This window comes from Felis catus, chromosome C1 (genome assembly GCF_018350175.1).
Source record: "Felis catus isolate Fca126 chromosome C1, F.catus_Fca126_mat1.0, whole genome shotgun sequence".
In the NCBI taxonomy this organism is placed as follows: Eukaryota; Metazoa; Chordata; class Mammalia; order Carnivora; family Felidae; genus Felis; species Felis catus.
Genome location: NC_058375.1, coordinates 11,784,076 through 11,802,796, shown reverse-complemented (window position 1 = coordinate 11,802,796; position 18,721 = coordinate 11,784,076). Strand labels below are relative to the sequence as shown.

Genomic DNA, 18,721 nt, shown 5'->3' with positions numbered 1-18,721 from the left:
TTCATCATTCACTCAGCCCTCAAGGTGGCCCAGGTCTGACACCCCACTTCTCAGCGCTGCCGTTTGGGTTCATTGCCATCTGTGTGGCGGGTTTCCTGCTGGCACCCCTCTTTGCTGTGCTCAACAACTGGGTGGAGATCCGACTTGGACACCCGCAAGTTCGCTGTGAGTGTCCACCGCCGGTGGCTAAGCGGGCACAGGACATTGGAATCTGCCTGCTTCCGCTTGAGGCTCCGGCCTACCTTCTGGTCATTATGAATGTGAGAATGGGGCGGAAGAGGGGAATACAGGGGCAGAGGGGGAAATGGAGATTAGAGACTGGGAAAGGTGGCTTAGGAATAGGGAAACGGGTGCTGAATTCCAGGGTCAGAGATAGAGAAATAGAGGCAGGGGGCTAGGATTCTGGGCGCTGGCTCATCTTGCCCACACAAGTGGGTTTGGGCCCAGCTGGAGGTGAGTTTGGAGATTGGGCCCTGGAATCCCTCTGGCCCTGCAGGCTTTCCTCCTCGTCGCCTTCACCTCGGACTTAACGCGTCTCCTGTAGGAGTACGAACACTACAGCCTGCTGCATGTACAGCTTTGTCCACTTCACACCTGCACTCACACCTCCAGCCTACCTTGCCCAGGAGGACCACTGCCCTGGGAGCCTTCAGCCTGGGATCTGGGCCTCTCTGGGAGGGGCGGGGCTCCGGGGCCGGCGGGGCCTGGCTGGGGGGCGGGGTGCTGAATCTGGAGGCGGAGCGGGGAGCCGGTGGGAGGGGTGGAACGGGGCCTAACTGGGAGGACCGGAAGCTGAATCTGCGCGGCGGACTGCCGGGCCGAGCGGAGGGGGTACGGGCTGAGGGGGCGGGGCCAGGCTCCAGGGAGGGTTGGGGCGGGAGAGCCTCGCGGAGCCCCGCGCGCTCCTCAGCTCAGGTACGCGGCCTTTCGCGCGACGCACAGGAAAGCTGCTGGCCGTGCGTCTGGGTTTCACCATCTCCTTCCAGGTATTTGTGTATCGGACAGACCTGGGTTCAGTAAACGGGGCTATGCTATAGAATAGAATCTAGAGGGTCGTAGTGAAGATTCGGTGTCACGCATTTGCACAGCGCCCAGCACATTGCAGCAGTCAATTAGCACGACTACTATTAGGCAACAGAGCTGGACGAAGGCGAGGAGGCCTGACCCCTCCAGCTTTGCTCAGGATCCTTTCTCCAGCCCTGCCTCTCCATCAGGTCCCTAGTGTTATACCTGTGTCTTTGGGCAAATGATAACTGCTTTATGCTTCAGTTTCTTCACCCGTAAAACGGGAACAGTAATTGTACTCCCCTCCTGGTGTTGCTGGGAGGATTGAATGAATTAATACCCGGGAACCCCTCAGAATGGTGCCCTGCACTTATACATTCAGCTAGCTAAGGGACTCATTCTCTCTTTGGCTCCCCCTCCCCCCAGCATGCGGTGTTCTCCGTGCACCTCCTCGCCTGGCTCGTGCCCGACGTGCCAGCCGCCCTGGTTGCCAAGGTAAAGCGCGAAGCGCTATCCGGCCGAGCAGGAGCCTGCGGACGACCGGGAGTCGCTGCTTTCGGTCCGCTCTGCTAACGGATCCTGGCTCCTCCCCCTCTGAGCCTGCCCTCCCCTCGACCCGCCCTCAGACCTTAGCTCCGCCCCCTCTTGCTCCGCCCTCTGGTTTGGCCTCTCCTGGAGAGAGAATTGGCCGGGAGTCCCTAAGGTTTCTGCCTGGCCCCGCCCCTCACCAAACCCCGCCCACGCCACGCCCCTTCTATTACATTCTCCCCACCTGCGTCCCCTCTGCTCTCGAAGGCCCGCCTATTCACCCTGACCAAGCCACCATGCTTTCTGTCCTGTGCAGCAGGGGCTCTGTCCCCAGAGCCCAGGACCAGGGGCGAGTGGGGAGGGGACTTCCAAAAACCTGGATTCCCCAGATGCTTCCTTCCATTTGGGGTCCTCTGCTTCCGGCTGGGGTCTTGGGCAGTACCTTGGCCAGCGGCCCCAAGTTTGGCCTGGGAGAGCTCTAGGGAGACCGTTAGTCCTGCATTGCCTTCCTCTCCCTGTCCCCGTCTCCTGCTCTGTGTGCAATGCGGGCAATAAACCTCTCTCTGCCCCCCAGCGTGCCACCTCCCCATAGACGCCTGGTTCCCGCACACACTGTGTAGTGTGTCTTCACTATGTCGGGATGTTCTGGAGGCCAAGGGAGTGGAGGGACCCTAATCACTCGGTATTGAATGGTCACGAGTTGGTGGGGGAGAGTTCGTTGGGATCTGGGCCCAGGACACCTGCCCATGGTGCTCACGGAGGCCTGCAGTGTATGACTAAGAGTAAAGGGTTTAGTAGGGAGAGCTGAGACACCTCCCCACGGATGTTTGCACACTTTTCGCCAGATCCTCCCCAAAGCCTGGTGATGCACTCCTTTGTTAAGCACTCCTTTGTTAAGGACTCAGGTTGGTGGTTGGGTCAGAGACCTGGGTTTGAATATTAGTTCTGACACCTATTGGCTGCACGACCTTGGGCAAGTTATTCATCCCTTGAACCTCAGTTTCATATCTGTAAAATAGAGACTTCATAGAGCCAACGAGAGATTTAACGCATTTACTGTGATACCTCCCCTGATTTAACCCGTACAAGCCTCCTGTCCTCATGTGATAGTGGGAGCAGTAACAGTATCGACCTCATAGGCTCGTGGCAGAGATTAAACGAAACTTTTCAAAAGTCTGCAGCTCGTGACTTGGCTTTCCCCGCAGATCTGTATTACTACGTGTCTTTGCTAACCGGAAGAAATCCAAAGAACGATTTTGCTTTTACGGAAAAAGGTGAAAAGGGAAAATAGCGTTTGGCACGCAGCGACCCCCTGAGCAGAGGGCCTGGCCCCACCAAGCTTTGCCCTGGTGCGACCCTCAGCATGTCATCATCAAGCCAGCCGAGCTTTGTGCTTTATCTCCATCTATTTTGTGCATCTGTTAGCAAGATAGGTCCTAAAGTATCAGAAAAACCCAAGAGAGGTTATTTTTGGGGGGGTATGGAAGTGCTAAAAACATTGTTCCAAATAAATGAATGACGATTGCTTCTTCGCTGCACGTCGTTTGGCTTAGGAAAGATTTCACAGGAGCGCTCTACTTTTGGATAGGGAGGGAAACCTGTGGATCAGTGTGTGAAGTGCTCGGAACAGTGCCTGGCACATAGTGGACAGTAAGTTATTAGCAACACGAGTATTGGTATTTGTGTGCGTATTCATATTACTACTATGTGCCTGGCAACTACCGAGTGCTTAAATGAACGGCAGAGAGTATTAGGAAGAAAACAGCCTTCCCTTTCCCGGGGTCGGGAAGATTGCTGGCCGTAGAGTAGGCCCTCCTTACTGGAGGCTGGTTCTACTTGGGCTGTTGGTTTATTGAGGGCTCATTTGGTGTGGACCAGAGTCTGGGAAGGCTTCCTGGTGGAGGAGGCCATTGGAAATGGCAAAGGTGGGTCATTCCAGGCAGCCGGGGTGGATGGGTCATTCATGAGAGCAGTGACGCTGGAAGGGCCGGCCAGGATGGTCCTGGATGCATCACGTCGCCAAACTTTCACGATTTCCATCTCCCCGCCCTAGAGATGAGCATTCCCATTTTATAGATGCGGTAGCCAGCTCAGAGAGGGTCGGCAGAGGGGGAAGTGCAGAGTTCTCAGGGTCCCTGAGGAGTCCAAGGCTCGGGAGGTTCTCTGTGAAGCCCCTCCACTCCCAGCGTGTCTCACGTTTGGGAAGCTCCAGAAAAGGGGGTGATATGTTTCCCAGGAGGAAGAGCAGTGCTTCCCCCATCTTTAGGACATCGGTCTGGGGTCCTTCGGAGCCTCTCCGGGGCATAGGACTCCTATTGTTCCAGCCCCCCTCTAGTACCCCAGACTGGCCAAACCGGTTCTGAGGAAGGGGGGCGGGGAGCAGGCACGTTGAGACAGCCGTCTGCCCGCCTGCGAGGTTCCCTCCGCCTTCGCCTCCCCCCTCCCCGCCCCACACAATACCCAGGAGCTTGCACTGCCCGGCTCGGGGGCCATGCCGACATCGCCCCCTGAGGACCCGGCTACAACCCCAGAGCCCCCAGGTGGTCTGGAGCCCTGGACCGTGTCGGAGGCTGGACGGAGCTCCCTGGCTGAGGTAGGGCCCCACCCTGCCGCCTGCAGCCCCACCCCTCCCGTCAGTCGTTCCAGAGTGAGTCCTTTGTGCTGCTTGCCTGGTCTCTGATCCTGGCTCCCACCCACTTATGGCCTCCTGGGGCTCCACAGCCCGTTTGGCCTAGATCCCCTTTCCAGCCACGACCTGCCACTTGGCTTTGTCCCTTGAGGGGTAGAGGGGCTGTGGCAGGGCCCTACTGCTCTGGGCATCGGGACAAGGGGCACCAGAGAGGGAGCAGGGAAAACCCGGGCACAGGAAGCCAGAGGTGCTCTCCCTGGACCATGGTAGTATCCAGAGACCCTCTCTGCCAGCCTTGCCAAGTGGGCCTATTGTCTGTGTGATTAGCAGTGCCCACTGGATGGGACCCTCCCTGGCCCCTGCCCATCCTTCTCCGCCTGCAGAGACACTCATGATGACACGGGTCTCCTAGAGGGGGCAGCCAGGAGGGCCCTTATGTGCTACTTTACAGATGGGGACACTCGAGGCCCAGAAACAGGCTGTGACTTGCCTAAGGCCACACAGCCAGTCGGGGTCAACACTGGGCTTGGACTCTGGCAGGACTTTCCCCTGTGGGTTCCAGAATGACTGTTGGCACTGGAGTATCCTGTGATCGTGTCTGGGGCAGGGAATGTCCCTGCTACTTGGGGCCAGTTCTCTTCCTGTGGCTTTTTCCTCCCCCCCCTTCCCACTCCCCCCCCCCCAGCAGAGATGAGCTACACGTAATATGAACAGAGCTCTACTCCTCCTTGGTCCCCCAGCACTGAGGTTGAGTGGGCCACATCTTTGGAAGGCCACAGCGCTGGTATCTCAGCCTGTGTATCCCCTGGTATCCCAGGGTCATTCCCATTGCCCTTTGGTCTGGACAGAGGTGGAGGCTGACTCACTCCTGACTTCCTCCCCCAGGGACCTACCTCCAGCCTGTCTCTCCAGAAAGCCTTCTACCTCCTTCCCTCAGCGTTCACCCAGCCTTCTCCTCTAAGTCTTTAATACTCGGGTGCTCCTGCCCCAAGGCTTCCATGTTTTTGCCCATTTATCCCTGTAACTCAGAAGGGTATAGTGGATGTGTGCTCCCTGCCTTCCAGGAGCTTCCAAAATCCAAGTGGAGAGGCTCACCCAGGATGCAAGGGAATAGAATACTGTGAGTCCTTACAGAAGCAAGTAGGACTTCTATGTTGAGGACTTCAGATTCCTGGAGAGAAAGAGACCTCTCTGGTGGGCAGTGGTCTCATGTCTCATTCCTCATGCTCCTACAAAGAAGAGTGGGTCTCATCCTCACTGCCTCACTTTCCCCATCTGTGTGATGGGGGCAGTCAAGCCACCTGCCTGACTAGAGAAAGACTAATCACAATACTCAGTAGAATGACTATCAACTACAAAGCTCTCACTATGTGCTAGCCGCATTGTACCTGCTATCACGAATTCTCATATTCGTGTTTTATTATTTTTTTTAACACTTATTCATTTTTGAGAGTGAGAGAGACAGAGCATGAGCAGGGGAGGGGCAGAGAGAGAAGGAGACACAGAATCGGAAGCAGGCTCCAGGCTCTGAGCTGTCAGCACAGAGCCTGACGCGGGGCTCAAACTCACAAACTGCAAGATCACGACCTGAGCTGAAGTCAGACGCTCAACCGACTGAGCCACCCAGGCGCCCCTCACATGCGTGTTTTAAAGGTGGCACCACTAGCCTATCTACCAGATGAGGAAACAGAGATGTGCTCAGATGGACAGAGGTTTAAAGTACAAGCTAAAGCTGTGCCTGTGGGGAGAGCCTGGACGCTTAAGAGTAACTGTCTCTCAGGAGCAGCCCCACCCCGCCCCAGACAGGGACTGAAGAGAGCAGGGGAGCAGTTGGGCGCCTGTGCAGAGTGGTCCCCCACTGGGTCCTCTTCCATCCCTCTCTCCCAAGGTCACTGACACTGTCACTGTTCCTCTCAGATCAAGATTTTCTCCCTCTCTATGTTTACCGGGTCCCTGGGTATTTCCGCTGGAACAGTTTGTCATTACTTCCTCCAGGAAGCCTTCCTGGAATGCTCAGGCCAAGTTGAGCGCCGACGGTTCCTCTGCCTGGGCCCCTGCCAACCCAGATTGTAACTGTTTTCAGTTTTAACTCCCTCACTGGACTGGCAACCCCGCGGGGCACGAAACATTTGTTCATCTGTCTCCCTGGGTTTCTCTGTGCTTCTCATCTGTCTCTGAGTATCTGGTCTGCGAAATTTTCGGTGTCTCTGTCTCTCTGTCTCCATCTCTGGGTCCCTGAATGTCTTGGCGTCTGTGGTTTTCTGGGTTTGAGTCTTTTGGGGTCTCCGTTCCGAGATGCTGCCTAAGGGGTCTCTGTATCTCTGGGTCCCTATCTCTGTCTCTGTCCTCTGGGTCTCCCTGCCCTGCCAGGCTGGGCACTGCTCCTCTGGCCTGAGGGGGCCCCTGGGGGGGGGTCCATGCTGCCCCGCCTGCCCACAGTGAGGCCAGGCTAGGGTAGGCCCCCGCCCAGCCCGCTGCCTGCTCCCTCCCTCCCTACCGCTTGCCTCACCACAGGGTTTGATGAATCAAACTCTTTGTCTGGGTGGGATCTCCCCCAGCCAGCTGGGCAGAGAGAGGGCTTCCCCTGCCAGAGCAGAGCAACATCAGCAGAGGCCCTCGGCTCGAGAGGTGAGGGGGCTGCAGGAGGGCAGCCAGAGGAGGGCCACGGGGGAAGGGCTGTGGGGGCCACGATCCCTCAATCAATAGGCCTGTCCCGAGGCTCCGGCAGACTCCTTGGCATGACTTCCTGCCCAGACAGGACCCGGTCAGCTGGCTTGATCCCGGGGGCTGGGAGCCGGGGCAGGGAAGGACCCCTTCTCTCGCCCCAAGCCGGGGAGCGGGGACATCTCCCTGCCCTTCTCCTGGGAGGGCCTAGCCTGATCTGGGTGGTGGCCCGCCTGCCAGTCCGTGACCCTCCCAGCCAGCTTGGCAGGGTGTGGGCACCACTCAGCGTTGAAGGCTGTAACTCTGGGCACGGGAGAGGAGGTTGGGTAACACCAAGGCAAGGACTTCTGGGCCCGTGTGTTTGTGTCTGGATCCTGGTGTGTGAGTGTGAATGGAACAGGAGTGAGAGCTCGAGTGGATACACAAGTATCTGATGGGTCGGCATGTGTGTCTGTGTGTGTGTATGTGAATGTATGTAGTTGGGTAAAAAGCGTGTGAATGTGAGAGCCTGCGAACGTGAAACGTCTGAGTGTATCTCTGAAAGTGTGTATGTCCGTGCGTGTCCTTGGAAGAAAGCGTGTGTGCAAGTCTATGGAACATACGTGTGTTTGTGTGACAGCGTAGGTACCTGTATGTCTGAGCCTGTGTCAGCGAGAGCTGGAAGTGTGCGAGGTGGTTAAAAGCGCAGCCTCAGAAGCTACGCTGCCTGGCTTTGAATCCTGGCTTCACCACATACCAAAGGACCTCTGTGCCTCGCTCTCCTCACCTATAAAATGGGGATGATAATAGCATCAGCTCAGGGTTGTTGTGCAAATGCAATGATATATCCAAAGCACTTGGCCCGCCATTCGGTAAGTGTCAAATGAGTAGGAGCTTCAGTGGGAGCTATCGCCATGCAGTTGGGCGTGTGAGTGTGCTGGTACGGATGTGGGTACACAAGGGTTTGTCCAGGCCTCCAAGACAAAGGTGGCCTGCTGGCCAGCCCTGCTGTTCCGTGTCCGCCTCTGACACCTTTTCCCCCACAGGTCCAGGTGGGTGGCAGAGCAAAGGAGGAATGGACTGTGGGCCACCTGCCACCCTCCAGTCCCACCTGGCCGGGCCACGTGGCGCTGCCCGCCGCCCAGTAGCTGTGTGCCAGCAGGAGAGTCTGTCCTTTGCAGAGTTGCCCACCCTGCAGCCCCCGAGCCCTGTGTGTCTGGATCTCTTCCCCGTCGGCCCAGAGGAGCTGCAGGCTCCTGGCAGCCGCTGGTCCCTGGGGACCCCTGCTCCTCTCCAAGGGCTGCTATGGCCACCATCCCCAGGAGTCTCAGACAGCGAGATCTCCACCAGTGGGGGAATGCGGCCCAGCAGGGCTGGCAGCTGGCCACACTGTCCCAGTGCCCAGCCCCCAGCTCTGGAGGGACCCTGGAGTCCCCAGCACCCACAGCCACAGCGCCGGGCCAGCCACGGCTCAGAGAAGAAGTCAGCCTGTGAGTCACTCTGGGTGGTGGCCCAGTGGGGCAGATAGGGGAGAGGCTGGGTGGTTCTTTCGGGACTCTTAAGCCCCTGAGTTCTCCAAACAGGCAGGACAAGTGGTAGGTTTTAGTGGTAAGGGAAGGAACTGGAGCTCAGGGAGGACAAGTGACTTGTCGGATGTTGCACAGCAAATGAGCGGCTGCCCTGGGCTCCTTGGCCCCTTGCCCACTGCAGTCAGGCACTGTGCTCTCTCTACCCCTCTTGCTGATCCCATTTTTTGGGGGGGGACCACATCCTGGCAAAAACATTGGCCTTTCCCTGAGGCGTGTCCTTCAGATGCTCAGGGCCACAGGGTAGCAGCAGGCAGGAGTAGAGAGAGCGCCCAGTGGATGGATGCCAGCCTGTGCTCTCACCCCACTTGCCTGCAGGGCGCAAGATGCGGGTGTACCAGCGTGAAGAGCTCCCTGGCAGCCCTGAGGCCCATGCCGTCTTCCTGGAGCCTGGCCAGGCAGCAGAGCAAGCCCTGAGCGCAGAGGAGCCTAGGCCCCTGGAGCTGTCTGGGCCCTCCCGGTTAGGCCTGGAGGGGCCTGAGCGGAGGCGCTTCTCGGCCTCTGAATTGATGACCCGGCTGCACTCTTCCCTGCGCCTGGGGCGGAACTCAGCAGCCAGGGTGCTGACCCCAGGGTCAGGCACTGGAGCAGCTCGGGAAGGTACCAGCTTCTCCCCTGGGCCCTAAGAGCAGGCCATGAGCCAGATGCAGCAGGGGCCCCGGCCCACACCTGAGACTGGGTGCTGGACAGCTGGAGGATGGCACCCCAGGTGCCCAGCGCCATTCTTGGAGCCACCCCCCCTCAGCTCTCGCTCTCTCCAGGGAAGGCGTCCGGAAGGGAGTCGCGCGGTGTAGAGACGAGGGCGGACGGTACGGCGATGCCAGCCCCTGTTGAGCTGAGCGGCGGCCATAGCGGCTGGCCCGAGCCCAGGTATCATCTCCTACTTCGAGCTCGGCCCGAGGAGGGGTGCAGGCGAAGAAGGGCCCTGACACCGTCCCTTTCTTAGGCTGGACGCGCAGGAAGAGCTGGCTCTGGGTTCCAGGAGCGCCAGCGAGCGGCGCCAGTCCCGGTTTCTCCTTAACAGTACGTGGGAGGAAGGGTTGGGGGAGTTGGGAGGTTGGGATCTTGCGAGAGAGGGAGGGAAATGAATGTCAGCAGCAAGCACGCGGCGGCTGGCACGCAGGGGGCGCGCCAGCCGCGTTGACGGAACGGATGAGGGAGGGAGGGAGGGAGGGAGGGAGTGCGTGCGCGGGGCCACCGTGTCCCGCGACCCGAACCTTCCGAAAGGCGCTCTTAGGGAGGCGGGCTCTCGGGGAGCCGGGCAGGAGCCGGGCCGGGCAGGCGGGCGCCCCACGGCCCTCCCCCGCCCCTCTCCCCGCCCAGCGGTCCTCTACCAGGAATACAGCGACGTGGCCAGCGCCCGCGAACTGCGGCGGCAGCAGCGCGAGGAGGAGGGCCCGGGGGACGAGGCGGAGGGCGCGGAGGAGGGGCCCGGGCCGCCGCGCGCCAACCTCTCCCCGAGCAGCTCCTTCCGGGCGCAGCGCTCGGCGCGAGGCTCCACCTTCTCGCTGTGGCAGGACATCCCCGACGTGCGCGGCAGCGGCGTCCTGGCCACGCTGAGCCTGCGCGACTGCAAGCTGCAGGAGGTGGGCGCCGGGGGTCGGCGGGGCGGGGTGGGCGGGGCTGCCCGCCGGGGAGGTGGCGCTGGGGCCCGCGGGGGGCGGGGCCGGGAGGACGAGGTCCCGGGACTCGGCGGGGCCCTGGGGTACCCGGCCAGTGGGACTGCGACCGGCGGGAGGTGGGCAGGGGCCTCAGCGGGGAAGGCGGGGCCACAAGGGGGCGGGGCCGGCGGGACCATCAATGAGAAAGGTGGGTGCCCGGGACCTGACTGGGTGGGCTGGCTGCCGGCGGGCTGGGAGCGGGGCGGGAGGCGAGGGCGGCAGCCGGACGAAGGGGTGGGGTGAGGGGCGGAGTCAGGCCGGGCGGGCTGAGGTGGGATCGAGAAAGCGAGGACAGGGGAGGGGCAGAGCCCTCGGGAGGGAAAACGCGTGGTGCGCGAGCGACTCTGCTGGCCTGGGACCGGGGGCGGGGCTAAACGCAGGGCTCCCCGCGGAGGGGCAGGGCCACTGGAGGACTAGGGCCCGGCCCAGTGGGTGGAGCCAGGGGCTCAGTCACGGTCTTCGGTTGGGTTTGAACAATTGCGCGCGGCTGGAGATGGGTCCCCTGAACCCGCCTGCCCCCAGGTATTCGGAGGTGGGGCTAGAAAAGGGGCGGGGACACGAGGGTGCGGCGTCTAACGCGGTGGTGGCCAGGGCCGGCGCAGCCGGGGGTGGGGGGTGAAGGGGCAAGGAGGGGGAGGAGGGCGGGAGGGAAGTGAGGTCAGGGATGGGCCGTTCCGGCTCTTTCAACCCCGCGTCCACCCACACTCAGGCCAAGTTCGAGCTGATCACGTCCGAGGCCTCATACATCCACAGCCTGTCGGTGGCCGTGGGCCACTTCTTGGGCTCCGCTGAACTGAGCGAATGTCTAGGGGTGCAGGACAAACAGTGGCTCTTCTCCAAACTGCCTGAGGTCAAGAGCACCAGCGAGAGGTGAGGGAGTGGTCCGGTCAGGGGTGTGGCGGGGGCGGGGGAGGGGGGGGCCCAGGTCTGGGCTCTCTCCTTGGCCCTGACCCTGACCCTGACCCCTCGCCGGACCCCTCAGGTTCCTGCAGGACCTGGAGCAGCGGCTAGAGGCCGATGTCCTGCGCTTCAGCGTGTGCGACATCGTGTTGCGCCACTGCCCAGCCTTCCGCCGAGTCTACCTGCCCTACGTCACCAACCAGGCCTACCAGGAGCGCACCTACCAGCGCCTGCTGTAGGGCGGGAGGCTCTGAAGGGCGGGGGAGGAGGCGGGGAGGGGGGGAGGGAGGGTAAGAGGGGGGGGTCTTAGGCAGGAGTGGGTACAGAGGACTGGGTGGGGAAGGGTGACCTGGGAGAAGAGGAGGCCCTGAATAGGCCTCTCTGTCGAGGATGAGGTTAGATCCAGGCGCCAGAGGCAGGAGGGATGTGCTGAGAAGGCACCTGAAAAACCAAGGTGGTGGCTGGGGTCATGGATCCTGGCCGTTCGTGGGACCAAGAACCCATCCGTGACTCCAACCCCCTCCCCATCTTTCAGTCTGGAGAATCCCAAGTTCCCTGGCATACTGGCTCGCCTGGAGGAGTCTCCCGTATGCCAGCGTCTGCCCCTCACCTCCTTCCTCATCCTGCCATTTCAGAGGATCACCCGCCTCAAGATGCTCGTGGAGGTACCTAGAGGGCCACAGCGAGGGCCGCGTGAGGAAAATGGTGCCGTGCCCTCCATAGCCCCTCCGGGTACCCACGGGTGGGCGGGGTTATAGGTGGAGGTCATGGCCTGCCTCACTGCACCGACCCCACCCTCTAGAACATCCTGAAGAGGACAGCACAGGGCTCAGAAGATGAAGATGTGGCCACCAAAGCCTTCAATGCGCTCAAGGAGGTGAGCTCGGCTCCCGAGGGCCTCCCCCAAACACCCGCATATCTCTGAATGAGCCCCCGCCATCAGAGCCTCTGGTCCCCAGGAGGGAGTCTGAGGCTAGGCTCTGGGAGCCGGGGTTGGGTGGGGGGATGGGGGGGCTGCAGGTGACCCACCCACGGCCTCCCCAGCTGGTGCAAGAGTGCAATGCCAGTGTGCAGTCCATGAAGAGGACAGAGGAGCTCATCCACCTGAGCAAGAAGATCCACTTTGAGGGCAAGGTGCGTGTCCGCAGCTGGGGGGATGGGGTCCACAAAGGGGCAACTCTTGTTCCCTTCCCCCCTGGGCACTGGGAGCCAGTTCATCACTGCCCACCCCCTCCCATTCCCTGTTCTGTGCTCTTTGCCCTGCTGTCCTGGGCCTGACCTGCCCTCCCCCTTGCCTCTTCCTTCCTTCCAGATCTTCCCACTGATCTCTCAGGCCCGCTGGCTGGTTCGGCACGGGGAGCTGGTGGAACTGGCACCGCTGCCCGCGGCACCCCCTGCCAAGCTGAAGCTGTCCAGCAAGGCGGTCTACCTGCACCTCTTCAATGACTGCTTGCTGCTCTCCCGGCGGAAGGAGTGAGTCTGGGCAGGGTGGGGGGAAGGAGGCTGGAGCCAGGCTCCCTTCTTGCCCACCATTGGGCTCACAACCACAGCCACCATTGGGCTGAAGAACCACAGGTCAGACTGTGCTGCCCAGGCACCCCGAGCCTTGCAGACTCCCCCAGGAAAGGCAGAGATGTGAGGCAAGTCCATTCCATTTTCCAGACCTAAGAACCAAGGGCTGGACTGTATGTGGAGGACTGGACGCTACTCTGAACCTAAGCCAAGTAGAGCAGAGATTAAGAGCTCGATCCTGGAGCCCCCGCTCCGCCCTGAGTCATGATGGTGATGGCCAACATTTGCTGAGTCTGTGCCAGGCATGCTGTGTGGATTATTCTCTGTACTTCTTTAAACATCTCCCTGGAAAGTAGGCTCCCTTATAATTCTCAAGGTCGTGGAGCTAGTAAAGGCAGGAGCCAGGAGGCCGGGTCCGTCTGATGTCGGATCCCAGGCCCTTAACCGTTGTATTATCCTGTCTTCCGTCTGTAAGATAGAGACTACCAGGTAGGGAGACTCAGTGTCGTAATAATACGTGGAAAGGCCATAGCACAGTACCTGGCACATGGTGGACGCTCAGCATTAGCTGTGAGTGGTAAGTTTGGGATGAGTGAGAAGACTTTCCGAGGGAGGTAAGCCTTAAGGCTGCATGCGATGAAGAATGGACTCCTTGCACTATGGGCAGGGTTCGTTCCTGATTCATTCATTCACTCATTCACTCAAATGTCCCCGAACCCCTATTCTCTCCCGGGCCCTCTTGGGTGCCAGGGACATAAAGCTGAATGAGACTTGTTTTCTGCTTACAGGAGCTCTCAGAACAATTCAAATACATCCTGATAACCACCTGGTTAGGGTTTTGATGGAAAGCATCCCCTGGCATGGGGTGAGAATCAGAAAAGCTTCAAAGAGGAAGGGACACCTGAGCTGGGTTTTGAAGCATAAATAGGACTTGGCCAGGTAGAGGAGGAGTTTGGGAGGATATATAGCAAAGTCACAGTGAGGCGTGACGGCAGATTGTGTTCAGGGGATGATGAAGCCTGCTCTGGCTGGGTTTGTAGAGGGGAAGGGCAGGAGAAGGAAGCTGGGGTGTTGAAAGTCAGAGTACAGAGGTTGGGCGTCCTGAGGGCCATGGGGAGTGTGGAGAGTGAAACAGATGAGCGACGTCTTACTCCCGGCCAATTTGGGGGATGGACTGGAAGGGGAGAGACCAGAAGCTGTGGCAGTTGTCCCCAAGTGACAATAGATGCTTCAGAACTGGGAGGGGGGGGGGCTTGTGGTAAGTGGATTCCAGGAACAATAGGGAGTTAGGATGGAGCTGCTGGCTGGGTGTGCAGGGAGAGGGAGGGAAGAGGCAGGGAGAGGGAGGCAAGGGGCGCGAATGACGGTTGAGTTTCCCCCTGGGCACCCTGATGGAGTATTTCCCCGGAATGGGGAACAGTGAAACGATCCGGTTTGGAGCGAGGCATACTGACTTCGGTTTAGATGGGTTGAGAAGAAGGAATCCGTGGGACATCCTTGACCCACCCACCTGCCCCTTCTTCCCACAAGTGTTTGTTGAACCCACACTGTGGGCCAGGCAGGGCGAAGCACTGGGCTAGAGTGGGGCAAACAAGAGACAAAGTTCAGGTTCTACACCAGTTAGAGAGGCAGACCCTAAACGGGGCAGGGTCTCCTCCGAGTGGCTGTCCGTGGGCTCTTTAGAACAGGGACCCCCGGGAGAGGTGCAGAGAGAACTTGGAAGCTCGCCTGGGGCAGCGACCGGCTTTTGTCACCTCCACTTCCGTCAGGGAGCTGGCAGGAACGGGGTCCCCGGGGTCCCCGTTCCTGGTGGGGACGGTGCTGGCTGTTAGGGAGGTGATGTCTTGCACAGCCAAATTTCCTTGGGGAGGGAGCCGGAGTTCTCCTTCGGATCAGAACTCACCTGTCCTGAGGGTGGGGCTGGGAGCCTGGGGATGAGCCAGGCTGACCTCACCTCCCCGGGCCCCGCAGGCTAGGGAAATTCGCCGTGTTCGTCCATGCCAAGATGGCCGAGCTCCAGGTGAAGGATCTGAGCCTCAAGCTCCAGGGCATCCCCGGCCACGTGTTCCTCCTGCAGCTCCTCCACGGGCAACACGCGAAGCACCAGTTCCTGCTGAGGGCCCGGACGGAGTGAGTGGGCCTGGGTGTGGGGAGAGAGGACCCCTAGGAGGGCACGAGGCCTTTGACCTCTGGCTGCAGGACGGTGGCCCGAGGCAGGACACGGGCGGAGCTGGCGTGGGGGGTGGGGGGGGTTCTGGGCCCGCTCTGTCCTTAGGCTCAGAGCTGGGTGGGGCACAGGCTTGGGGACAGGGCTGTGGGGTGGGCCCTGGGGTGGGTCCTGAGTCTGGACATCATACCCGATTCTCCCAGCCCTGTTTCACCACTCTGGCCCTGGGAGATTGCACTTTGCGCCTTGTGACAGCTCAGCCTCCCCCTCCCTAGAAGTGAGAAGCAGCGGTGGATCTCGGCCATGTGCCCCTCCAGCTCCCAGGAGGACAAGGAGGTCTTCAGCGAAGGCCAAGGTAGCAGCCTGCTGCACCCCCCGCCCCCCGCCATCACCCACTTCTAGGCCCACATCCCCTGGGGCTGGGTCCTTCCCTTTCCTCCAGCCCTGGTGCCATGTTGCCCGCAGGCCCAGCAGGGAGAGAGATCAGCTGACCCCGGGGCAGTCGGGGCGGCTGTGCAGAACCTTGAAGGAGGGGCGGGTTTTACCCACGACAGGCCGACCCCCCCCCCCCCACCATGTACACAGGCAGCACCCTGGAGATGACAAAGCCTTTTATATCCTCCCATCTCGTCCCTACAGAAACCCACTTTACAAACTAGAAAACAGGTTCAGAGGGGTAGAGTGACCTGTCCAAGTAGGTGGCGGAGCTGAGACTGGAACCCGGGTCTGTCTCCGTCTCTGCCCTAGTTGTAAAGAGGACAGGAACCGGCATGGCCAGGGGGTGGGGGGTGACGTAGAGGCTTCTCTCTGGGGTGTGAATGAGGCTGGTCAGCCAGAGTGCTGCCCAATCACAGAGGACCTTGAGGGAGCAGATACCAGGCAGCTATTGAAGGCTTTTGAGCAGGGGAGTTAGGGCTGAGCTAACGAAGGGGGTGGAAGGGAACTCATTTCTACCCATCCCTGCCATGTGTCAGGCCTGGTATTAGGGGCTTTTATATGCGTTTACTTTACTTAATCCTCATGACAAGCCTGTTAAGTAGACTCTTCCCCCCCCCCCCACCCCCTCCCATATCTGAGAAAACAGGCTCAGAAATGTTAAGTAACTTGCCCAAGGTCAAGTAGCCCATGGGTAGCGGAGCTGGGATTCAAGTCAGGTCTGGCCCCAAAGTCTGTGGTTTTCCCAATACTGCCAGCCTGCCTGCTGTGGTAGAAGGAGTCTAGGGCCTAGACTGAAGCCGGTTCCCTGGCTTGGGCTAGGAGTCCTGTTTGGGCTGTGGGGTGAGCTTCCCACGGCTTCCAGACAGTTGGTCAGGGAAAGCCCCTGAAGGATGAAGAGGGGCGGCCATGACAAGATCTGGGGAAAAGCACTCCTGGGAGGAGAAGCAGCCAGTGCAAAGGCCCTGAGGCAGAAGGGAGTTCAGAATATTTGGGCAACAGCGGGGCAGCCAGTGTCGCTGAGCTTCGTGAGCAAGGGGGAGAGGGGAGGAGGAGAGGAGGGGAGGCTAGCAAGAAGGCAATGCCATCCCACACACGGCTTTGGAGGCTTGGGGAGGACTCTGGATTTTATTTTATTCGAAGAGGACTGGGAAGCCCTGGAGGGTTGTAACTGGTGGAGTGATGTGACTTGAAACCCAGTTGAGAAGGATGGATTAGAGAGAGCCCCGGAGAAGTAACAGGGGCCTATGAAGGGGCCATTACCGTTTTGTGGGGGGGGGGGGTATCTGGGGGCAGTTGGACATCGGCCTGGAGGTCAGCATCAAGGTGTCAGATTGAGCTGGGGAGGCCAGAGCCCGGGGCACAGAAGCAATAATCGAAGCCGGGAGGGCTTGTGTTTCGGGTAAGAGGAGAGTGGCCAGGGCGGGCAGAGGGAGGTGCAGAGGAAGTGAAGCCGCAGTGGCCACCCTCCTACCCCTTTACTTCCTCCTCCTACCCCTCCCTGCCCCCTCTTACATTCCCCTGGGGACTCCCTCACTCTCCCCTGGGCTGTCAGACCGCCCCCAGGTTCAGTGTGTCAGGACATACAAAGCACTGCAGCCCGATGAGCTGACCCTGGAAAAGACTGACATCCTGGCAGTGAGGACCCAAACCAGCGACGGTGAGAAGGGCCTCCTGGGAAGGCCTCCCTGATGGGGCTCGGGTGGGTAGGAGGTAGCTAGATGGCTAAGATCTCACAGGAGAAGCTTGTGCAAGGGTTGATCAACCACAGCGTGCAGGAATCAAGTTAGACAAGAGGAGGGACTTCCTGCTCATAAAGGTGTAGGATTTGGAATGACTGATGGGGGGAGAGTGGGAAATACCCTTCGTGGAGGGTGTCGGGAAAAACAGGTCGGAAGTTCATCTGCAAGGCTGCCAGAGGCAGGGTCCTTCCTGGAGCTGGGAGATGCTGGGATGATGTCACCTCGGCCCCGGGGGTGCAGACAAGGCTTGCATCAGGGCCTAGGCGTTCCCTTGCAGACCTGGCCCTGGTGTCCCTTCGATGCCACTCACGGATGCTGCTCCTGGCCTGTGTGCCTGTAGGCTGGCTGGAGGGGGTCCGCCTGGCAGATGGTGAGAAGGGGTGGGTGCCCCAGGCCTACGTGGAAGAGATCAGCAGCCTCAGTGCCCGCCTTCGAAACCTCCGGGAGAGTGAGCGGATCACAAGCGCCACCAGCAAAGTGGGGGGGCCCCCCGTGTGATGGGACATCGTGCCCGGCTCCTGGACAGGGCTGGAGGGACCTGTTGTGTCCCACGCCCCAGGCCATCGCGGCTGCGCCTTGGCCTGGCATCGAGAGCATAGCCTGTCTTCACGTTCCTTAAAGTCCACGCTTTGGGGCCAATGCCGGTTTCTTCCTCTGGCATAGGGACTGCACAGGTGACATATGGCAAGGACTTGGGGCCCCCTCCCTTCACCCTGCCAGACTCTTAGTCCCTCTGGCAGGGGCCTGGCTCCGGTGCTGTTGGGTGCTGGGACTTGTATGTATATATGTATATATTATCTGGGATCTCTGGCCACAGCCTGCGTGGGCCCTGGTTGCTGTGGCTTTTCTGTAAATAAATGCCCATGATGCCTTTGCTTGGAGTCTGTGAGCTGTCTGATGCTGCCCCCCACCCCCACCCCTTGCCCCACTCCCCCAACTAAAGGCCAAGGGGGGGGGGTCTCTGGCTGCCTCTCAGTGGGGATTTGTCTTTCCATAGAGTTCACATCTTTTTAAAAAAATTTTTTTAACATTTATTCATTTTTGAGAGACAGAGAGAAACAGAGCACGAATGGGGGAGAGGCAGAGAGAGAGGGGGACACAGAGTCCGAAGCAGGCTGCAGGCTCCGAGCTGTCAGCACAGAGCCCGACATGGGGCTCGAACCCACGGACTGTGAGATCATGACCTGAGCCAAAGTCAGGTGCTTAACCAACTGAGCCACCCAGGAGCCCCCATAGAGTTCACCTCTTAACCAGAGGAGGGTGACAGCAGGTCTGTGGTGAATTAGACTACTTTTGACTGCAATTGACAAAATTTCAGATTCAAATAGGCTTAGAGATTAAAGAGAATTTTTTAGTTCTTGTGTTTGTTTCTTATAGCTTTCTGTAACAAATGATCACAAGTTAGGAGACTTAAAACAACAGAAATTTATGCTCTGACTGTTCTGGAGGCTAGAGATCTGAAGTTGGTGTCATTGGGCCAAAATCCAGGTGTTGGCAGGGCTGTCCCCTGTCCTGCAGTGGGTGTGTGCTCCAGGGGAGAATTGTCCCTTGTCTGTTCCAGTTCTGGTGGGTACCAGCTTTCCTTGGCTTGTGGCCACATCGCTCCAGTCTCTGCCTCTGTGGTCACATTGCCTTCTCCTCTGTGTGTTTCTGTCAAATCTCCCTCTGCCTCCCAAGTATAAGGATACATGTGATTGTGTTGGGGTCCGCCCAGATAATCTATCTCATAATCCTTAACTCAAATCCCACCTGAAAAATCTATCCCCCACCTTGGTGACTCGGTTGATTAAGCATCTGACTTGAGCTCAGGTCATGATCTCACGGTTCCTGAGTTTGAGCCTGCATTGGGCTCTCTGCAGTAAGCACAGAGCCCACTTTGGATCCTCTCTCTCTGCCTCTCCCCTGCTCTCTCT

At 59.4% G+C, this 18,721-nt stretch overlaps 1 protein-coding gene across 4 annotated transcripts; it reads left to right on the top strand.

Moving 5' to 3' along the window:
- The first annotated feature begins 3,825 nt into the window (after positions 1–3,825).
- On the top strand, positions 3,826–17,689 carry ARHGEF19 (Rho guanine nucleotide exchange factor 19). 4 transcript variants are annotated; one of them, XM_045035144.1, is made up of 16 exons: positions 3,830–4,126; positions 7,852–8,295; positions 8,710–8,991; positions 9,153–9,261; positions 9,338–9,414; positions 9,715–9,977; positions 10,762–10,922; positions 11,035–11,187; positions 11,488–11,617; positions 11,755–11,829; positions 11,997–12,086; positions 12,265–12,425; positions 14,436–14,594; positions 14,907–14,986; positions 16,622–16,726; positions 17,086–17,689. In XM_045035144.1, exons 2-16 carry the CDS (start codon positions 7,881–7,883, stop codon positions 17,304–17,306), a joined length of 2,481 nt encoding a protein of 826 aa, XP_044891079.1. In that variant the 5' UTR covers positions 3,830–4,126; positions 7,852–7,880; the 3' UTR covers positions 17,307–17,689. The 4 variants fall into 4 exon arrangements, with proteins under 4 accessions (XP_023113947.1, XP_044891079.1, XP_023113945.1 ...); XM_023258177.2 differs by having other exon boundaries at positions 3,835–4,126; positions 17,149–17,689; XM_045035145.1 differs by lacking the exon at positions 3,830–4,126 and adding an exon at positions 5,766–6,790.
- Positions 17,690–18,721: the final 1,032 nt, after the last annotated feature.

Excerpts from the sequence above, each read along its gene's own strand:
- ARHGEF19 (XM_045035144.1), top strand. The coding sequence starts at position 7,881 with ATGGACTGTGGGCCACCTGCCACCCTCCAGTCCCACCTGGCCGGGCCA. Across the intron at positions 9,262-9,337 it reads AGCGGCTGGCCCGAGCCCAG|GCTGGACGCGCAGGAAGAGC; the intron begins GTATCATCTCCT and ends TCCCTTTCTTAG. Across the intron at positions 10,923-11,034 it reads GTCAAGAGCACCAGCGAGAG|GTTCCTGCAGGACCTGGAGC; the intron begins GTGAGGGAGTGG and ends CGGACCCCTCAG.